This window comes from Anolis sagrei, chromosome 1 (assembly GCF_037176765.1).
Source record: "Anolis sagrei isolate rAnoSag1 chromosome 1, rAnoSag1.mat, whole genome shotgun sequence".
Taxonomy (NCBI): Eukaryota; Metazoa; Chordata; class Lepidosauria; order Squamata; family Dactyloidae; genus Anolis; species Anolis sagrei.
This window is the reverse complement of record NC_090021.1, coordinates 113,668,361-113,689,993: the sequence shown is the minus strand read 5'-3', so window position 1 is coordinate 113,689,993 and position 21,633 is coordinate 113,668,361. Positions and strand designations below refer to the sequence as shown.

The 21,633-nt window shown below is 38.9% G+C and overlaps 1 protein-coding gene across 3 annotated transcripts in view; it reads left to right on the top strand.

Annotated features, from left to right (window-relative positions):
* Positions 1–21,633, top strand: part of COL19A1 (collagen type XIX alpha 1 chain) — a 232,558-nt gene that overhangs the window by 93,739 nt on the left and 117,186 nt on the right. For all 3 annotated transcript variants that reach the window (XM_067467964.1, XM_060752836.2, XM_067467969.1), the window contains exons 10-11: positions 57–110; positions 4,076–4,120. In XM_067467964.1, coding sequence (XP_067324065.1) covers positions 57–110; positions 4,076–4,120 — 99 coding nt within the window. The remainder of the gene's footprint in view (positions 1–56; positions 111–4,075; positions 4,121–21,633) is intronic.

Sequence of the window (21,633 nt, the reverse complement as noted above, 5' to 3'; positions counted from 1 at the left end):
AAAATTGTTTTGTCACTCAATAACAGGTAACCCAGATTACATATAATATTTTTCAGGGAGAAGATGGTCTGACTGGTGCCCCTGGTGTTCCTGGTATTTCTGGTGAGAAGGTAGAACCAATTTATGTAATTCATATGAATGAAGTATATTATTTCTCTTTTCCCGCAGGATTTTGTAGAACCTAGACTAGAGTGTTGCATTTGTTTACAAAAACACGAATTCCTTTCTAGCTACTAAATTCACAAGAGAGTCTGGTGAGTGTCCCACCTTTTTGCTTAACTTTGAAGGATTATTTTTGTGACAATATGAGAAATAAATATTTTGTTGAAAACGTGGGTTCTTTTTCTGGCTTTGAGCTATAAAGCAATATTATTCTCACCTCTAAACATCATAGGAACACATAGTGTGTACGGAAGCTGATCAAATATGTCTTGTCTATATAGAATATCATATCCATTTATGTATTTCCCACCTTCTTCCCTGCCCCCCCCCCCCCCCCCCCGGTTCTCTGGAAAATTGGTGTGGTCGCTGGTGAGAATATTTTATGTTTCTCTTTTAGTGTACGGAATTTATTTACAGTACTGTTTTTGTTGTTTTGTTTGTTTTTTATGTGCTATTATTTTATATTTTTCTCTTGTTTACAATTCAGATCATTATAAATTGTATTATTGGCATAACCTATCTAAAGTTTCGTAACATACCCAAAGGCATCAGACAGAGATAATAGTTTACTATGACAATGAGACTGTGGGTGCCTCCAAATGTTATTTTTATAATTGCAACCTTTCTGTCATATTCATAAAATTTTAATGAGGGGAGAGATGCCTGGCTGTCATCAGCTTCCCTTGGTTACTATAGAAGAAAGATGACACACTTCCATAAAACTATATTTTTTGATTGGTGGCCTGTCTGGAATCATGTTAGCATACACAAAAATATTAATATTTTTCATTTATTCACTCATTCATTTTCAATCTTCCTTCATAAACAAGATTCAAGGCAGCTTGCAGAAATTTTGAAGACAGGACCACAATTTTCAAAATCATTCATACAATTTTAAAAAAATATGTATAGTTAAAACAATAGATTTAAAGCAATTTAATATACAACAGTTAAAAAGTTAAAAGATTAAAAGATAAAGCCACAAGTCTATTCAACTCTTTTTGCCACTTAAATCATTACCCAAGGGCCAAATGTTACCGAGGTAAGGCTGGGACTGAAAGAAGGCATTCCCTCAAAAATTAATACTTTGAAAGGGGAATATAGTCCTTCAGATATTGTAGATCCAAGATGTATAAAGATCTTAACCAGCACTCTGAATAGTTTCTACAAGCATCCTAGGAGGAGTAAAGCTACTTCAATGATTTGGGGGGGGGGGGGGTCATAAACAAGCCCTAGTCATCATACTCATTGTAACATTTTGGACCCAAACAGTCTCCAAAAGAGCCCCACATAGAACATGTTACACTAATGAAACCGGGATATAATCAGACATGTTACTGTGGCCAGATCTGACGTCTCAAAAACAGGTGCTCTTAGGACTGTGGTTATAACAAGCCAGTGCTGAAACCTGGACACTACTGAAAGAAACATGAGCATCTGGGCTCATATTGGACTTTGGAAGGACATCCATCAGGTGAACCTGAGATTTCAGGGGAATTGTAATCCTATTTAGCACAGGCTGAGACACTATTATTTATTATTTATTTGTGGTATTTTTATACCGCCCTTCTCAACTCCAAAGGAGACTCAGGGTGGGTCACAGTATTGGCAACAATTCAATGCCATGGATAAAAACAGTAGAAAACATCAAAATTGACCCTCCCCTAATAAATCATTAAACATTATTAAACACATCACATAAAATAACTATTCACCCATTTTCCTTCTGACTTCTGGATTAAGCTGCAATATATTTATTGTAATTTACTCCATTACTGGCAACAAACATTGGATTAGCACCAAAACAGATGCCTTGGCGTTAGGTAGGAAAGAGAGAGAGAGTTGGGTATCAATGGCATACTAGTAACATCCAATTCTAACATTCTTGATAGCTTCCTGGCACAATGATCCATCTTTCCATTCTCCCCATGTAACTCTTTTTTGCTGTTTCATTTATCAGCAGCCAAGATATTCTAAAAGAGCACAACATTTTTTAAACTCTTCTTGATCCCCCAGTGACCCTATGTTGGCCTTATCCTACTCTCGATTGATTCCCCACAAAAGGGTAAGCTCCTTTGGTAGCACCCACTTCTGTGACCTCAGGTGGCCAGCTTTTAACACCTTGCAAAAATGTGTTAGGTGGAGGTGGAATAGTACTAGGTGACTTCATCCTGTACAGAACAGATGCCATGCAGAAGGAGATGTAGAAACAGGTAGACAAGCAGTAAATAGGTAGGAGCAAGGTTTCTCTCCTCTCTAAGGGCTGGTACTGGTGCCAATACTGATTCCCCCACACATTTTAACAGCTAGTAAACTGGCTGGGATTTCTGGGAGTTGTAGGCCAAAACACCTGAGGACCCACAGGTTGAGAACCACTGGTTTACACCATATTTATTAAAGAAAACTACAAATACAGTAGTATAATTGTCATGTCTTTGTTTTCAGCTTTCTTTGCCTAGGGTATATGTGTTATTTTCTGTGTGTGTCTGTTGCTCGGATAAGACATTTTGCTTTGATCCTATTTTTCCCTGAACTGTCAATGAAACATAATTTTACAGAAAATGCAGCTTGGGTGGTGACTTTGAGTGCCCATCTTCAAACACAAAAGCAATAAAACTCCTGCTTCATGACTACTCTATTGCTAATAAAAAGTCTGCTGCTAGAAATAGCCCTGAGTGTTTTATCTACCATGAATACTACAGCGGTGATCTTCACTATTAAGTCAAGTTGGTCCTGTTTGGTATTCATGTGATTGTTGAGAACATAACAGACCAGAATATTTGAAATGAATTATTGAAGATTTTCAGTACCCCAAATTACTTTAATAGGGCATAAGGCGGTACAGTCTGTTCTCCTCTCAAATATATGTTCTTATAAGAAGGTATTAATGGAAATGTCAATCTAGATAGTGAAATACAAGGGTAGTTCAAGCTAAATAGCTATAGCTTCCGATTCTCAAATGGCTATTTTCTTCAAAATAGCAAATTTCTAACAAAATTTCCATAGATGCATTTATTTTGCTGCTCCATTTTTAAAAAAAGGAAGACATGTGGGAATTTCAGTATTGTCATTTGTAAAATGGACTAAAGCAATAATAAAAACCAGAATCCTATAGTGGCACAATTGCCATGTTGTAGTATGGAGAGAGAAGGGAGGCAATCATATTAAAAGGAACCTCAAATTGCTGGCTTTTCAGAGATGGAGGAAGGAGCTGTGGAGCCAGTACAATATGGGAAGGTTGGCTTGTAAAACCACCAGGTCTCCAATGCACTCTCCCATACTGCACCCTCTTTCACCAGACCAAATGTTTGAGAGACACATGACAGGACAGCCCCATTCTCCCATTACTGCACCTACATTTTCATGCTTTCCCTTCCTGCCTCTGCTACCAGTGTCATATTCTGCCACCATCATTACATTCACTTCTGCTACTTCTGTAACTATACTAGTAGAACCCATGGGATCTAGATCAGAATCCCTATGAGTCCCTTTTTGTGTATGTGTACTCGGATGCCCCACCATATGGATAACACTGCCCAACATACATTTAGTGCCTCAAATATTAGATCTGTTTCTGGATATACGTGAACTCCCGATTCCCAAAATGACACCACTTCCCCTTATCAGCTCTAGTTTTTTGAGATACAGAACATATGCCATATCCTAGTCACCATCTGCTCGCTCTTAAAAAATCATAACTCCCTCTAAGAAACTAAAGTTGATGCAATCTGTCCAATGTAATTTTCTGAATCAGTGCTCCAAATAACCCCAGGAACAGACCTAAACACCAAAACTCTGCAAGTGAATTCCTGAGTCCCCTATACAAAGATAAAGGGAAACAAATCTAAGCAATATGTTTCTTGTTTTAAATGTCTGTGTGATCAGTGAATTCTTGAATTTCTCCCTGATACAGGGTGAACATGGCTTGAAAGGTGACAAAGGCGATGTGGGTGAACAGGTAAACAACACATTTGGATACTAGTTTTGTTTGATGTTACTAAAGTCTGCCCCTATATCTCAGGGTCTAATCCCAGTTTATCTGGCAGTGGAGACTCATATAATCCAGTTTAACCAGATAATCTGGGATCAGATCCTGGGATATAGGCCAGTGTAGAAGGAGCCTAATTCTTAACCTGGTAATTTTCAGTTTAAATAGAGATCTAGTGTTATTCCATGTATAATACCGCTTTTTGCAAGGATAGTAAAATTTTATGGTAAGACACATTGGTGTTTCACCTAGAAATAAAAAGGCTCTTTCAGAAATGTTAAAATTGTTGTTTTAATTGGATTAATGTGTAGTGATCATATTTCATGTTAAGCCTAGTTTGGAAAAATAATTGTTAAAAGCTTGCTGATAGTAACTTGCTGTATATTTACACAGTCCTCTTGGCTAGCCCTCCTTAAATGTCTGGCTGATATTTTGAGGACTGAGGCCAGCTGTCAGATGGGATATCAAGTTTGAAAGGGGGACATCATATTCAGAAGCTTTAATTTGTGGTCATTACTGGAATTTAATTTAATGTTTGAATTGATTACATTCTATGTCGTTCAAGTGGCTAATATTGTATCCATATTCTACCACCATTTTACACTCACAAAAATCCTGCAAAGTATGTGAAGGACAACAACACTGACCAGAACAGGATCACAAACTGAGCTTCATGACTGAGTGCAGGTCTCCCTAACAAAATCTTAACATTTGAATCATTTGAATCATCATAGCAATGTGATATATTAGAAGCTAGCAGTATACACAAAATAAGCAAAGCAATATACCGATTATACTGAGTGCATAGTTAGATAAAGAAATATTGTGGGCTGGGCTGGTTTACAAGCCCATCCTTACTATTATATCAATGTAAGCCAAAATAGTTGTGTAATTTTACTGCTGGAATTATTAGTTGAGTCAGGGGGCATCGCGATAGATTTGACAAACACACATGCTATCCAGAATTAGCTTGAAAAGGGAACTCCAAAGTGGAACAAATCATGGTGGCCACCTTATATTAGTATGGCCACGGCCGTTAAGCTGTGGTCAGTGGATTCCAAGCATACCAGGAGCCCCTTATGTTCATACAAGACAACTGAATTGAGTAGCTGAACTGGGCCTCCGTAGGTGACTGGCCAAATTATTATAGTAGTATATTGGATAAATAGTTCTCATGTCTGAGAATGAAATAAATGAAGAATGCCATTCTGTGGGAGCCTGATGTATACTGTCTCTTTAGTGATGTTTCTTTTGAGATTAGTCAATTCAATACCTCAAGGCATAGCCACCAATTTTTATATATAGCAGTCTGCTTCTGTAAAAAAAAATAATCAGCAGTAGATCTGAGGGGAATAGCTGAGGATGTATTTCTTCAAAGAGCTTGGACTAAAGTTTCTGCACAGCTTTTGCCTGTGCTTGTGTTTCATCAATAGCAGACATCCACAGTCCATCAGAAGATGAATTTATATCATCTTAGCTTTCTAAAGCAACTTGAAAGCAAACCACAGCAATTGTTTTAGATTTTATAAGTATGTCTGACGAATAAACCTCTTTAAAATGACTGCTTTTCTATCTATATAACATGCTGTACAATAAGATTAGGTAATGTGTAATCATGTAGGAATATAATTGACATATCAGGAGAAGGAAACTAAAAACTGGCATCTATTATTAACTGAATAGCTGAGAGTTGAGTAAAACACCCTGGGCGGTCTGTAAAATATGTTTTCATATATATTAAGGGTATGAACCTTTTAATGATTTTAAGTAGCTCCTTGGCAGCTGTGCCAAAGCATCTGTGTGCTTTACAATTGCATTTTATTTGGACATCAGGTCACGACTTCAGCTGTTTCTGCCACTCGGCTTGAACTATTTGTGTTTGGTTTTTCTTCAGAATGAGCTAAGCTTTGAAAAAGGGACCGCCACTCATTTGGAAATTTTATGTTGTTGATCTTGATCCCCAGAATGACGTTCATGTTTGTTCCCTCAAAATGTTATAAAAATTATATTTTAAGATAATTATAATCCTCTGGATCTTATCTTTTGGAATAAATAGATTATTGTAAGGACTTGTAAAAGTGAAAGTCAATCAATCAGCACTCAGCACTGAAGATATTAAAATAATAAATGGAGTCATGAACATTAACTTCTTAAGAGCGGTCCTGGCTATCAGTGCTCAGAACCTCCTAACCATATTTCTTGGTGGATTTTGTTTGTTGTAGACATCCTAAGATGGATCTGTTATGAGGTACTCTTGGCTAAATTTCTTCATAAAAGGTTTGTCATTGCCTTTCTCTGCAGCTGAGAAAGTGTAATTCATCCCAGGTCATCAGTAACTCTGTATAGCCAAGTGGGCATTTGAACCTTGATATCCAGGGTTCCAGTCCAACACTAAAATGACTATACCAGTTTGACCTTGGTATTTCTTTTAATAACGTATTCCCTGGTGGCGCAGTGGCTTAAACCACTGAGCTGCTGAACTTGCTGACCGAAAGGTCAGTGGTTCAAATCCAGAGAACGGGATGAGCTCCCACTGTTAGCCCCAGTTTCTGCCAACTTAACAGTTCAAAAACATGCAAATGTGAGTAGATCAGTAGGTACCGCTTCTGTGGGAAGGTAACGGCACTCCATGCAGTCATGCCGGCCACATAACCTCGGAGGCATCTACCGACAATGGCAGCTCTTCGGCTTAGAAATGGAGATGAGCACCACCATCCCTCCCCAGAGTTGGGCACAACTAGACTTCATGTCAAGGGGAAACCTTTACCTTAATGTATTTCTGCATGCTGAAAACAATAAGGCCACAATTTCACCACTTCTCCCATCAGTGTGGACATATGTTAATGTTTTTTAATGTTGCTGGAGCAGTATGCAGGTTGTATTAATAAGATGGAAATATCATTTAGATACGGCATTGAGAAGATGATTTTTTTTTTTACGTTTTTAAATGGTTCCCCACAAACATGGGGCTGTCTTTCAAACTCTTATAGTGATTCCTGTACGATTTTGGTTCATTTCCTTCTCAAGTGAAATATTTGTGGGTACTCACAACCCCTTCTTTCTCTCCTCATTATGGTATAAACCTAAACGTTGAAAGAGGAGGAAAATTATTTCCCGTTGTACAGGCTTTCACCTTCTACTAATGCCCTATATGTAAGCCTAATATTTTTCTTTCACTGATAATTTGGAAATGGCAGTAGTAACCCTGATAACATGCAAAAATAAAAAACCAGAATGTACATCCAAGATAACAACAACAGATTAATATTTAACTATGCGTGAATTGTTACCAACACCTGTTCAGAAGCACAGAAGCTCTGTGTGTGTTTATCATTTTGGACAAAAAAGCAGTCTTGTTTTTCACAGAAACCTCATCAACAGAGGTGTTGTTGTAAAGAAAGATGCATTGAGAGTTCTTATATGTACAATATGAGTTTCGTAAGTCACTGAAGGTGCAAAGATAAATCCAGCTTCATCATTGCTACCCTATCCAATACCTAGGAAGACAAACAATTGCATGTAGATTTATTAAGTCTCTTGTTGTAGTAAGAACAAAAAGTTATGAGAGATACATATGGTGGATATGCACACCAGGGGCCCATATCCAGACATGCCTTGCTAGGAAATATATACTATACAACACTTCAGAGCTGTACATCTCCTTTCACAGTTTGTGTTTATGGCAGCAACAATAATGGAACAGCGCTGCACCTGTTTTATCTGAATCCCTCTTCTTTTTATTGCTAACCTACTTTTCTAGTTGATGGTTAATTTCTGTTGGATTTTATTATTTTATTATTTTCTTGGCTATTGTAAGTTACCTGAGCACCAATAAAACAGTAGAAATATACAATATACTTAGTTTTAATAAGTAAATAAAATATGTCATCTAATGTGTTGGTTATTCAGTTTTTAAAATCAAAAACGTTATTTCTTCTGTGATTTGTTAAACTCAGCTTTGTTTTCTTTATTTACATACTATTAAAACATTATCTGTTTTATACTTACTTTGGTGGTTCGGGGGTTGGGGGGTCTATCACTTGCTGGGTTGGCAGCATTGGGAATAGATTTGATCACTACTGCATAGCAGCCTCCATTTTATTATCCCAGTTTGTTATCGCATGTCATTATCCACTCAGAAATTCCTAGAATCCAAATATCCTGGGAATTAAAATTGTGACTCCCAGATAGCAATTGAAAGAACCCAAATTGATATAAATGTGGTACAAAAGAGGCGAGGGTGTCATGTCCACTTGTTTTGGAGTAAATGCTGAAATTTGGTTCCTTTCAATTTTGTGTTTCAGTTGTTATGAAATGTCTAAATGCTCCAAGTTAAGGGCAAGGTGACTATTGAGGCACCTAAATTAGGTTGAACATTTGGGAAGGCTGTGCTCAAAAGATAAAACCATCCTAATATGTTTGTTTTAATGTCATTGTTTAATCAAAATTTGGTTTTTTAAACTGTATTTTATTGTTACTTGCCTTGGGCCCCATGGTTAGGTGAAGGAGCAAGCATCAGGAACGTTGCTGCTTATTTATGTAATACTAAACGAGAGCTTGGGAAATATTTTCAACAAAATTTCACAGAATCCCTTAGCCAACATGGCCAATAATTATTTTAGTAGCTTTATTCACCCCCTCCCCCCCCCAAAAAAACCCCCTCAATTTCGAAGTTTTGTGCAAATGTGTCATTTTTTGTGTGCAGACTAGTTCCTTAAGTACATGAAGGACTTGTTTACATGAGCCCAATATCCCACAGAGGTCATGAAGTCACACTTCCAGACATAGCTAAAACATGCAGAGAAACAGGTTAAAATAACTGACTTCCATGGGTTTTTGTGCCCACCCCCAACCCAAACCCTGGGCTTTCCTGGAGGGGGGGGTGGCTAGCTATACGCTGTCCCGAGTCAAATGGGGATGGTTCCCCATTTGGGCCCCAAAACTTACCGGAGAGGCTTACTGGCTGCATAGGCCTCTCCCTACAGTCCTCCTGGTGTGAGAAAATGATGCATTTTCTTGTGCTTCAGTCCTGATAGTCAGTCTCCAAAGGTCCAGCACCTCAACAAACCTGGGCCTTTCAGTAAGGTCCGAATTTGTTGAGATGTTTAATTAATGCAGAGTAAACTGGTAAAACCTGGTTTACTCCATAGTAATTCACTTTTACTAGAGGTGTTGTTTGGATCCCTCTGGTAAAAGCAAGACATGCCTCGCATTAAAGGCCTGTCTGGAAGGGCCCTTTGATGTCTACATCATGTTTCCAGCTCTTATCAATGAGTAAACTGGGGAAAACTGGTTTAACCCCACACTAAGGTAGGTTGAGAATACTCAACCAGCTCTGATGGAAAATGGTCCACTGTCTGCATGGGCCGCCACCACCCCACCCTCCCTCCCTCTCCCTGCACTTGTCAGCACAGGGAAAAGGGATAAATCTGGCCCATGTTGTTCCTGTTATTACTGCTGAATCACTGCAGAGTTCCAGGGGGTGCTCCTGGCCACGACAGGGACCCTGTACTGATATGTACAATTTTGTGGTAAAAGATTGTTTGTTCTATTGAAGAAGGAACTAAAGAAAATTGTGTTGGAAAGTGGTTTTTTAGAGTTAAGCCAGACTAGAATTTTGGCAGAATACAGACATTATTATGTGTATGTGATCAATACACTCCTTGAAAATGAGACTACAAGTATTAACTTGCAATACTTCATTGTCATTCTGAAAACGGCAAAGTGGTTTGTTTGGGGTTTTTTTTAAAAAAAAATCAGATTGCAGGGATTGATTTTGGTTTGCAGCCGCAAATATACAGGTTCAAGTCATCTAGTGAAAGGGGGAAATCCAAGTTATATAAAATCAATGAAGTATTCTAGAAAAGAACTTGCCTCTAGTGTGTCTGTTTGAAAGTGGACTATTGATTTTCCAGTATTTAATGATGGTATATGTAACAACATGCGAAAATAAAAATTGAAACAAAATGTAAAAGGAAGAATGGCATTTTGGCCTCAGCAAGCGCTACAGATCTAAGAGTTGTTGGTGATGTGTGTGGCATTTGAAAAAGTAAGATTAATTTATTTCTAAATGAAACGTTAGAGTGAAAACTGTTGATTTCTTGCTGAGAAAAGAATGTCACCAAGCCAGTATAAATTTCACCCCAGTCAATGGAATTTTCTTCCCAAGTAAGTATGAATAGTATTTCAGTCTGAAAAGTATACAATCTATCAACCCAATATTTAGCTGCAAAAACTAAGTTCCCTGAAGAGACAATAAAATCTAATCAGATGTGGGTATCTGTGCTAACAGTTGTTAGGAATAACATTACTTCATTGTCCAGACAGCCAATTTTCTTATCCTGCCCAAAGCAAGATATCCTTGCATTTTCTTTCCAGCAGAACTGTGCCAGTTCTAAATTTCAGGGATCACCAATGGCAACTCATGTCACTCTGCCCTGCCCCACATACCCCCCCCTCCCCATTGGTTTATTTGTGCAGTTCTCCTTACTCACAAAGAAGTAATGTCATTAATCCCAGGAAAGTGAATTTTGAAACTCTTACACCTAGGAATCCTGTTGACTTCCACATGGGAGTTAATAAGTTAAAGGAACAGGAGGGGTTAGATGATGAAACAACAAGATAAAGAAAAAGAAAGAAGTGTTTTGTTGAAATAGGTGAGCTATAGTTTTGTTTTTGTTTTTTTCCCCAAAAAATTGTAGAGCAGCCTCATTGGCAAGGGGTAAGGAGGAGTTAAATTAGAGACTGTGTTTTTCATTTTCTGGTAAAGATTTATGTGCAACCATTTAACTCAAACTAAAATGGGGATTTAATAATTAGTCTCCCCTGTTCCGAGTAAATGTAATGAAATTAGATTTTTAAACTCATTAGCAATTACCTAAATGTAATGACTCTTTTTTGTCAACTTTCTTAACCCAACTTTTGGCTTCACCTTTGGGCTCGAGTGCTTTCGCCAAAGGAAAGTTGAAGAAGAGGTTGGGTTTCAGATCTCCTACCACAGCATTTCCCACACCAGTCCCCCCCCCCCCCCGTTATGGCATGTCTTAGAATTGGTCATCAATTGAATTAGATTTTTTTAACTCACTAGCAATTAACTAAATCTGTTGGCCTGTTTCTATCAACTTTCCTATCCCTGAACAAATAATTAGGAATGGGGAAGGACATGCACACTGCTTGCGCTTTGTAGAGGAAGGTTTGGATAAAAATGCAATAGTCTATGTGAAAAAATACTCACTAGGACAAACAGTGTTAGCAGATATGGAATGAAACAAAAGAGAGTGTAGTTCAGACTTTAAAGAATGCATTGTTGACACTGTTATTATCGCTAACTGCACAGCATTTCTAACAAAAGCAACAGTTTGCTGGAGCCGCCATGATAATAAAATGCAGTCTGTGAAAGTAATGTCAATTGCCAACTACTGATGAGAAAAGATTGGTGTAAAGAAGCACTAATCCCACCGAATACCACCAATTGTGAAGGTGCACGTGGTAAAGCACCCACTGCCACCTTATCTAAGAGGGAAGCCGGGCAACGATCAATATCAGCCTATAAACTATTTTATAAAGGGACTGTTTCTGGCTGACTTTATTATTGCAGGATGTTCAACTTAGAAGAAACTGTATCAGGCAAGGCTTGAGGAGAACAGTAACAATTTTATTAGAACAAGCAAGGTATATCAGATTTGATTGTTACTTCACAAGAGGCACGAATCTTGACTGGTTACATTAGTAAGGTTTCATGAGTAAACTCAGGCAAACACTTCATAAGGTTTCACAGCTGGCACAACAGGCTTAAACCCAGCCAAACCTTGATTCTTAATTCAGAATCAACAACCCCCTGTACCGGGTCCTTCTCTGCAACCACTTTGGTCACCAATTGATTCCCTGAATCTCCAAGAGATTCAGTTTTTCCCTATAGCACACTGGCTACAGACACATTCCCTGAATCTCCACCCAAAAGATTCAGTGTTTTCTCAGCAGCTCTCCGGCCACTGACTGGAGCTTAACTGCCACTTTCAAACCTTTTCCTCCTTAAGCTCCGCCCACCTCCTCTGAGGCTGTGTCTTGTCACCATGGCAACCTATCCCTCACAGCTAGGCCATGGCAATAAATGTAATACATAAATACAGTTTAAATACAGTATAATAAACACTCTTTAATAAACATTTCTGTACACCTTCCCCCCCCAGAAAAATATTTTTGCACATTTCTTAATCCTAGAATAGCAAAAATAATCCTACATAACATTTAACAATATATATACATATATCAATTCTGAAAGGGAAACGCATCATAGTTAGGTACATTTCAACTATACATATATACAAACCTTTAACCTATGGAATCCTTGATAAGGCGTCCGCAACTACATTTTGTTTACCTGAAACATGTTTTATGTCAAATATGAAATCTTGTAAACCCAAACTCCATCTTAACAATTTGTTATTGGTACCTTTCACATTATCTAGCCATCGTAAGGGAGCATGGTCTGTTTGCAAAGTAAACTTCCTACCCCACAAATACGGTTTCAGTTTCTTGACTGACCAGATAATGGCATAGCATTCTTTCTCAATTGTTGACATACTATACTCATTAGAATGCCATTTTTTACTTAAGAACAATAGGGGTCTGTCTTCTCCTTCTACATCCAATTGGCTTAGGACAGCTCCAAGCCCAGTATCTGAAGCATCACACGTCAAAATAAAGGGCTTGTCAAAATCTGGTGCCATTAGGACAGAATCTGAAGTAATGGATTTCTTCAATTGATCCATGGCAGTCTGACAATTTGGAGTCCAAATTACCTGGTTCGGGTTCTTCTTTTTAGTAAGATCCGAAAGAGGGGCTGCCAGATTACTAAAGGATGGGATAAATTTTCGATAGTAACCCGCCAATCCAAGGAATGCCCTAACCTGTTTTTTCGTTTTGGGCACTGGCCACTGGTGTATAACTGCCACTTTAGTAGGATCAGGTCGAATATGACCTCCTCCCACTAAATGTCCTAAATATTTGGTAACCTTATATCCTATCCTACACTTGGAAGCTTTAACGGTTAACCCTGCTTCCCTCAACCTGTTTAGCACCAGATCTAAATGATTAAGGTGATCTCTCCATGAATTACTAAAAATCCCTATATCATCAATATAGGCTACACAGAAAGACCCCAGTCCACTCAAAACACTGTCCACTAATCTTTGAAATGTGGCCGGGCTATTTTTTAGGCCAAAAGGAAGGACATAAAATTCAAATAATCGATTTTGGGTCCGGAAAGCGGTCTTGTGACGGTCTTGTGGTGCCATGGGCACTTGCCAAAACCCCTTGGTCAAATCAATGCTACTAATAAAGTTGGCCTTCCCCATCCTTTCCAGTAGATCGTCTAAACGTGGCATAGGATAGGTGTCCGTCTGGGTCACTTTATTTAACCTCCTATAGTCTACACAAAACCTAATTGTTTTGTCAGGCTTCTGCACTAAAACTATAGGTGAAGCCCAAGAGCTAACCGATGGAGCAATAATCCCTAGGTCCAACATTTCCCTAATTTCTTTTTCAATACATTCATTAATTCTCCCCGTAACCCTGTAGGGTGGAGATACAATAGGAGTAGCATCACCGGTGTTTATTCGATGCTGGACTCCTTGGACCTTTCCTGGCAAGTCCGAAAATATGTCCCTATATTTATTTAAAACCTCTACAACCTCTCTTTTCTGAGGTAGGGACAATTCTACATTCATATCTACCCGATCTAAATTCCTGTACTGTTCACGATCACCCTCCCAAAAAGAAAAGGGACCGGATTCCTCTTCTGAAACAACAAAACATACATTTGCAGATCTTACAACATAAGGCTTCAACATATTTACATGTACTCTTCTTTCTACATTGGATTGTTCATCAAAAATATCATAGTTTATGTGGTTGTGTCTTCTGATGACCTTCCATGGTCCAGACCAATCTAATTGAAGCTTGTTGGCCTTGTTGGGAGATAAAAATAAAACTTCATCTCCGATGTCGAAGACCTTTGGCTTAGCAGTAGAGTCATAATAGTCTTTCTGTTTCTGCTGAGCCGCAAGCAAATGTTCTTGAGCAATGTCTCTAGCCAGCTGCATTGTTGCTTGAAGATCTCTTAAATACTCCGTCACTGGAACAGGATCCTTCGCCGGACTTTCTTCCCAATATTCTCTTAACAGATCTAACGGACCACGAGCTTTCCTTCCATACAGCAATTCAAATGGACTGTAGCCGGTGCTGTCATGAGGGACGGTCCTGTAGGCGAACAGCAGTTGTTGTAACTTGACGTCCCAGTCATAAGGCCTTTCCTGACTGTAAGACTTTATCATTTTGACTAAAGTCTTGTTCATATTCTCAACCAGTCCATTTGTTTGCGGATGATATGCTGTGGAAGTCAGGTGTCTAATTCCACATAACTCCAGCAATTTCGACATAAGCTTGGAAGTAAACTGGGTTCCCAAGTCCGAGACCAGTTCTCTAGGATATCCAGTTCTTCCCCAAATGGACAGCAGGGCATTTGCAATTGTAGTTGTTTCGATGTTAGTCAGAGCTACAGCCTCTGGATATCTTGTTGCGTAGTCAATCATGGTTAAAATGTAACGGTAACCACGTCTGCTTGGTTTACAGAGAGGACCTACAATGTCAATGCCTACTCTGTAAAATGGTTCTCCAATTATTGGCATAGGGATCATAGGAGCTTTAACTTTATCCCTCCCAGTGCTCAATCTCTGGCAGATGTTACAGGATTGGCAAAACTCTTTAATCCTCTGGAACATGCCAGGCCAATAAAAGTTTTTAGTGATCCTTTTCGTGGTTTTTCTTATGCCCAAATGTCCACCTTGAGGGTTTTCGTGTGCCACCCTCATCAGCTGTTCTCTAAAACCTTGAGGCACTACAATCTGACTACATGTCACTGATCTTTCTGTCGAGTTTACACTTTTGGATTCTCTATATAGGACACCATTCTTCAGTATAAACTCGGAGGGCTGTTCTTCTGGCAATACTGTGGGGTTTTGAGCTAAAGCAAATAGAGGTTTCAGAGATTCATCGGCTCTCTGTTCCTGCCGAATCTCCTCAACTCCTCCTGTCTTCTTAACAAGCTCAGCAACTGTAGCACTGGCTTCTGGGCTCTCATCCCCATCTTGTTGTATGGCAAAACACATGGCTTTTTGTTCAGGGCTTTCATTTTTACATTCTTTCTCCCCACACGCCATCTTATAGAATTTAATCTCCTCAGCCAAATCATTTCCAATTAAACATTGATATGGTATGTCAGGACTGACTGCAAAATCCCACATACCCTTCCATCCTTGATATTCTATTGGCAAAGTCACCACAGCTGATGGAATCGCCGGTCCTAAACCTTTTAGTTTTATTTCAGAGGTTGGCTGCTGAAACTTCTGAGGTATTATTTCGGGATGCGCTATGCACACTTCGGAACCTGTATCTCGGAGTCCTTTCCTGTCTTTGTTATCAATAGAAATGGTTTCTAAATAGTCCTTAGATGGGCTGCCTGACAGGATGAACAAACATTGTTTCTCTTGAGGCTCTGAGCTTGAACTCTCCTTTGAAACAGTATCTGCTTCTGCCCTTGGTGTTTCTTTCATTTTATTCACAAAGAGGGTTGTTTTCTCCTTCTTTAACAGGGGACATTGATATTTTAAATGATTCCATTCTCCACATTGAAAGCACCGTCGTTTTACCTCAGGAACAGTTGGTCTTATTACACTCTGCCTCCTATAGGTGGTGTCTTCTAAGTCAGCACCCTTTTCTTGCTGTGGGCGCTTTTGTTGTGAATAAAATGGCTGCCTGTTTGTTCTTTTGTCCCCTGGCAGATCTTCCCTTTTAAATCCTTCTTTCAAGGTTGTTATTTGATCTGCCATACCCGCTGCCTCTACAATCGTGGATGGCTTGCGATCTTGAATCACCCAACGAATTTCATAAGGAACTAATTGGAAAAATTGTTCCAATTTCAAAAGTTCCCTCAGCTGTTGATAATCTTCTACCTCAGACGTCTTTATCCAACTATCGAACAGTTGAGACAATCTAGAGGCCACCTGAGCAAAACTTTGTGTTTTATCTTTCTTCAACGTCCTGAACTTAAATCTATAATATTCCGGAGTCAATCTAAACTCTTGTTGAATCTGTTTCTTAAACAAATCATAGTCTCTATAAGATTCTTCAGGCAACTGTCCATAAATCTGCAAAAGTTTCCCACTTATCTGTGGCCTAAGGTATGTCATCCATTTTTCCTTAGCCACTCCAAAATCACGACAACATCTTTCAAAAGATATTAGGAATTTCTCTGGACAATCCTCCTTGGTATATTTTGGGAATTTCTTCATCAAATCTGGGGTATCCCCTCCAGATCTCCCTTCCTGAACATCACTGGATGTTTGAGACAAAGCCAATCTTTGTTTCTCTAGCTCAAACTCCATTCTCTTCAATTCTAACTCCCGTTCCAATTCTCTCTCTCTTTGTCTCTCTTCAAATTCTCTTTCCCTTTGTTTTTCTTCCAATTCTCTTTGTTTCGCCTCTCTTTCCATCTCCAATTCTAATCGTCTCATCTCTAATCGTTTTTCCTCCATCTCCAGTTTGTATTTATAAGCCATTTCTGTCATAGGCACTGGCTCTGTCTCTGACTCAGAGCTCGAGCTTTCCCCTTGGTCTCCCTCTCTTTCCTCAGCCAGCTTTCTCTGCCGCCTGGTAGCCATGTTTTCAACAACTTTTACCTCACAACTTATTCCTAAATTAAACTTAAGGCACTCGATTAGTTGTTACACGTATCCCGTCGTCTGCCACCAAATTATGTAAAGAAGCACTAATCCCACCGAATACCACCAATTGTGAAGGTGCACGTGGTAAAGCACCCACTGCCACCTTATCTAAGAGGGAAGCCGGGCAACGATCAATATCAGCCTATAAACTATTTTATAAAGGGACTGTTTCTGGCTGACTTTATTATTGCAGGATGTTCAACTTAGAAGAAACTGTATCAGGCAAGGCTTGAGGAGAACAGTAACAATTTTATTAGAACAAGCAAGGTATATCAGATTTGATTGTTACTTCACAAGAGGCACGAATCTTGACTGGTTACATTAGTAAGGTTTCATGAGTAAACTCAGGCAAACACTTCATAAGGTTTCACAGCTGGCACAACAGGCTTAAACCCAGCCAAACCTTGATTCTTAATTCAGAATCAACAACCCCCTGTACCGGGTCCTTCTCTGCAACCACTTTGGTCACCAATTGATTCCCTGAATCTCCAAGAGATTCAGTTTTTCCCTATAGCACACTGGCTACAGACACATTCCCTGAATCTCCACCCAAAAGATTCAGTGTTTTCTCAGCAGCTCTCCGGCCACTGACTGGAGCTTAACTGCCACTTTCAAACCTTTTCCTCCTTAAGCTCCGCCCACCTCCTCTGAGGCTGTGTCTTGTCACCATGGCAACCTATCCCTCACAGCTAGGCCATGGCAATAAATGTAATACATAAATACAGTTTAAATACAGTATAATAAACACTCTTTAATAAACATTTCTGTACAATTGGTTCTTCACTTACCTTTAAAAAGAAAACACAATAGCTGGTTTCTCTATCTTATAAGATCTCAAAAGTTTTCCAGCTAGAGGGAAACATCAAATGGGAAATCAAACTTCAGATGTGATTAAACATTGATCCTATTGCACGAACAGTTTCTTCTTTTATGTTTTTCTGACTAGTACTTATTTGAACAGATTCTGTTTCCCCTTTCTGAAGATAACTCCTTGTGGCCCTTCTTAAATATTTCAGTCCTGTTTTGTTTTCAAGATTTGTTCTAACTTGCTTCAAATCTATGCTTCCAGTAATTCTGGAAGCACTCTGGTTCAATCAACATGAAGGCAACCAGGGAATGCCTCCAAGCTGGAGAGCTTTCAGACCAGATATCTGTCTGCAAACCAGAACAAAGGCCCAAAGGCCCATGTCTTCAGCTCAGTCTTCTAATTTGTTAAATTCCAACATCTGGAGGGGAAATGACAGAGCTGTAACTGTTATCTGGACCCAATTTATCTGGAGCTGCAGCCATGAAAACACAAGGCTAATTATAGAATTTAGGCTTGGAAGTGACCCTAAATGCCGTGTAGTTCATCCGCTCACCATAATCAGATCTCAGACTTGGCTTTTCTAATCTGTTTTTTTTTTTTAATTTGTTGATCTAATTGGATCCTTTCCTTTGCAGCGCATTGTACTGCGAATACTACTGTAATATTCAGTTAGCAGTATTTCTTCTCAACGCTACATAGAATTGGGGCTGGACCCCAGGAAACTGTTCAATGCATGCCTCCCAGATGTTCTGTTGGGGCAAATCAGAAAGATTTACACGCAACCCCATCATATGCCTTTAGATCTACTCACTGCTGGAATATAAACCACAAAATACTTACAAGATTGAAATTTGGCCCCAAGGTCAAAAGGTGTTTCTTCTGCTGTACAGCATGCAGATTGGCTGGCATTTGTGGCAGTCATTCAGTAATCCACACTCGATCTGAACTACATTTCCTTTTGTTTCTTTCCATATCTGATAACACTGTTTGTCCTAGTGAATATTTTTTCACATAGACTAAATCAAAGAAAGAACTTTTATCTATAAATAAATATAAGAAACATTTAACTAGTCTAATATTTCCCACTTATAATAAACATAAATATTTTAATTATTATAATAAATTTGACTAAATACATCATTTTTATATAAGTAATGAGTTGGAATAAATGACTTCCATTTGCCTGAAATTTTTTTTTTTAAATCAAAAAAATGTGTTTCTGGTTTTACAATCGGGAGAACGGTGGTAACTACTTCCATCATGAGAGGTACATCTAAAATTAGGATTTATCTAAAGTTTCACCTACAATAAAGGAGCCCCTGGTGGTGGATTGGGTTAAACGCTTTTGCCAGCAGGACTGGTGGTTTGAATCTGGGGAGTGGAGTGAGCTCCCATCTGTCAGCTCCAGCTTCTCATGTGAGGATATTTGGGCATTCCCTGGGCAATGTCCTTGCAGATGGCCAATTCTCCCACACCACAAGCAGTATTTCAAGTCACTCCTGACACACACAAAAAATCTAGGGTAAAGTTTAGGGCACAGCAATTGAATGATCACAGAGTGAAGATATCTGCTAAATGTACCTTTGGCTTTTTCAGTAGTGGTTACATATTTATTTATTTATTTGCAGCATTTATATTCTGCCCTTCTCATCCCAAAGGGGACTCAGGGCAGATCACAGAACATACATACAGCAAACATTCAATGCCGTTAAACAAACAGGACAGATAACAGATAGAGGTGTATATATATATATATATAGAGAGAGAGAGAGAGAGAGAGAGAGAGAGAGAGAGAGAGAGAGAGGCATTTTCCCAACTTTGGCATCTTAGAGGTTGTGCTCGATTCTGGCCACAGGGGGTGCTGTCACTCCATCCTCTATCGCGAAAAGCCCTTGATCACAGACTTCCTCTTTTCTTTTGATCTCCAGCAGTTTCTTTTTACGGTGCCATAAAATACCTCCCTACTTAAGTGGTACCTAATTTATCTACTCACAGCTGTTCTCGAACTGCTTAGGTAGACAGTGAGCTGAGCTGAAGGTCGGGAGCTCATCCTGACCTGGGCTTTGAAGTTAAAGAGATAAAATTCACAATTTCTCTTTATTGTCATGCTGGCACATTGACTTATTATAGATATGGGGGAACTTTCCAATTTTTTTTTACTCAGCTGCCATTAAACCCAACTCAGCTTGCCAATAAGCACACATGATGGGAGTTGGTATTCCATTGATATATAGAGAATCAGAGGTTTGCCATGTTCCTTAGAGACAGAAGCACAGTACAGCAAGGCAGAAATAGTCTAAGGCCATGGGAGAAAGTGGTGTTTGCCTTTCAAGTTGTAGTGTTTGTTGGGAGGTGTTGTACCTCTTATTATGACAGAAACAGTTGTATGAACTAATACCCAGGTCCCCATAGACTCGCACTTCTATAAAATAATTTTGGTTGGTAAATTTCCTAATTTCTCTGGAGCTTAGTGCAGTTTTTGGCCTAAGTTCATCTGTTGTATGGACCACAGCAGTAACCTGCTCCCATGAAAGATTCCAATTGGTTATTATCCCCCACCCATCACCATACTTTTCCCCATGTGTTGCATGTGTTATTTCAACTGTAAACCTTAGACTACAGACTGGCTTTTTTGGACTTGTATGTTGCTAGAAGCCTTTTTTGATGAAGAACAGGGAATAAATAACTTCAGATAAGGAAATAATAGATATTTCTAAACTTTGTAGTGCTGAATTGTAGATAGAAGAACATCTCCTTGAGATGTTGTAGTAGAGCTGGGATCCTCAAACTAAGGCCCTGGGGCCGAATACGGCCCTCCAAGGTCATTTACCCGGCCCTTGCTCAGGGTCAACCTAAGTCTGAAATGACTTGAAAGCACACAACAACAACAACAACAACAACAACAATCCTATCTCATCAGCCAAAAGCATGCCCACACTTCCCATGAAATACTAATAAGTTTATATTTGTTTAAATTGTTCTTCATTTTGATTATAGTGTTGCTTTAAGTGTTTTTGCACTACAAATAAGATATGTGCAGTATGCATAGAAATTAATTCATTTTTTTCCAAATTATAATCTAGCCCTCCAACAGTTTGAAGGACTGTGATCTGGCCCTCTGTTTAAAAAGTTTGAGGACCCCTGTAGTAGAGTGACTGCCCTCCTTCAAGCATAAATGGAAAATCTGGGGGTCCAGATTTGTTAGAACACATACAAAGTTTAAAAAAACACTTCTGATTTGGGAGCAGACATGTGAACCAATGGGAGAGTAAAGATATAAGGAAACAGAACAGCAAAAATAATCTTGGTGGCTCTTATAGATGGTATTTCTATAGCATATATGGACACCCTTGTGTATGCCTGTCTATAAATATCCTTAATTTTCAGAGTCCCAACTCAGTCTATCTATATAAATAAAAATGTAATGTTCGTTTATGGGATTAGCATAACTCAAAAACCACTGGGTGAATTGACACCAAATTTGGACACAATACACCTATCAGGCCAACAAGTGACCAACACTCATAAAAACACTGAAAAACACAGCAGAAGAGACTTGAAAAGACAAAAATCAAAATTACATTACAATGCATGCACAAAACCACACACACACACACACACATATACACTTATACACAAATATATGCATACACAAAGCACATATGCACTGACTGGGCCACAGCAACGCATGGCAGGGGACAACTAGTATAATTATATCAAGAAAATGAATGAAACAGATCCAAGGCAGCTTTCAAATAGCGACTGTATAACAACAGGTCCAAGTATATTTTTGGCATCCAAATGCAAGAGATTTTGCATCACGTATGATAAATATGACCAAATCACAAGTTTGATATATGGCAAGCCAAAATGATACTGTTACAGTATGCTGG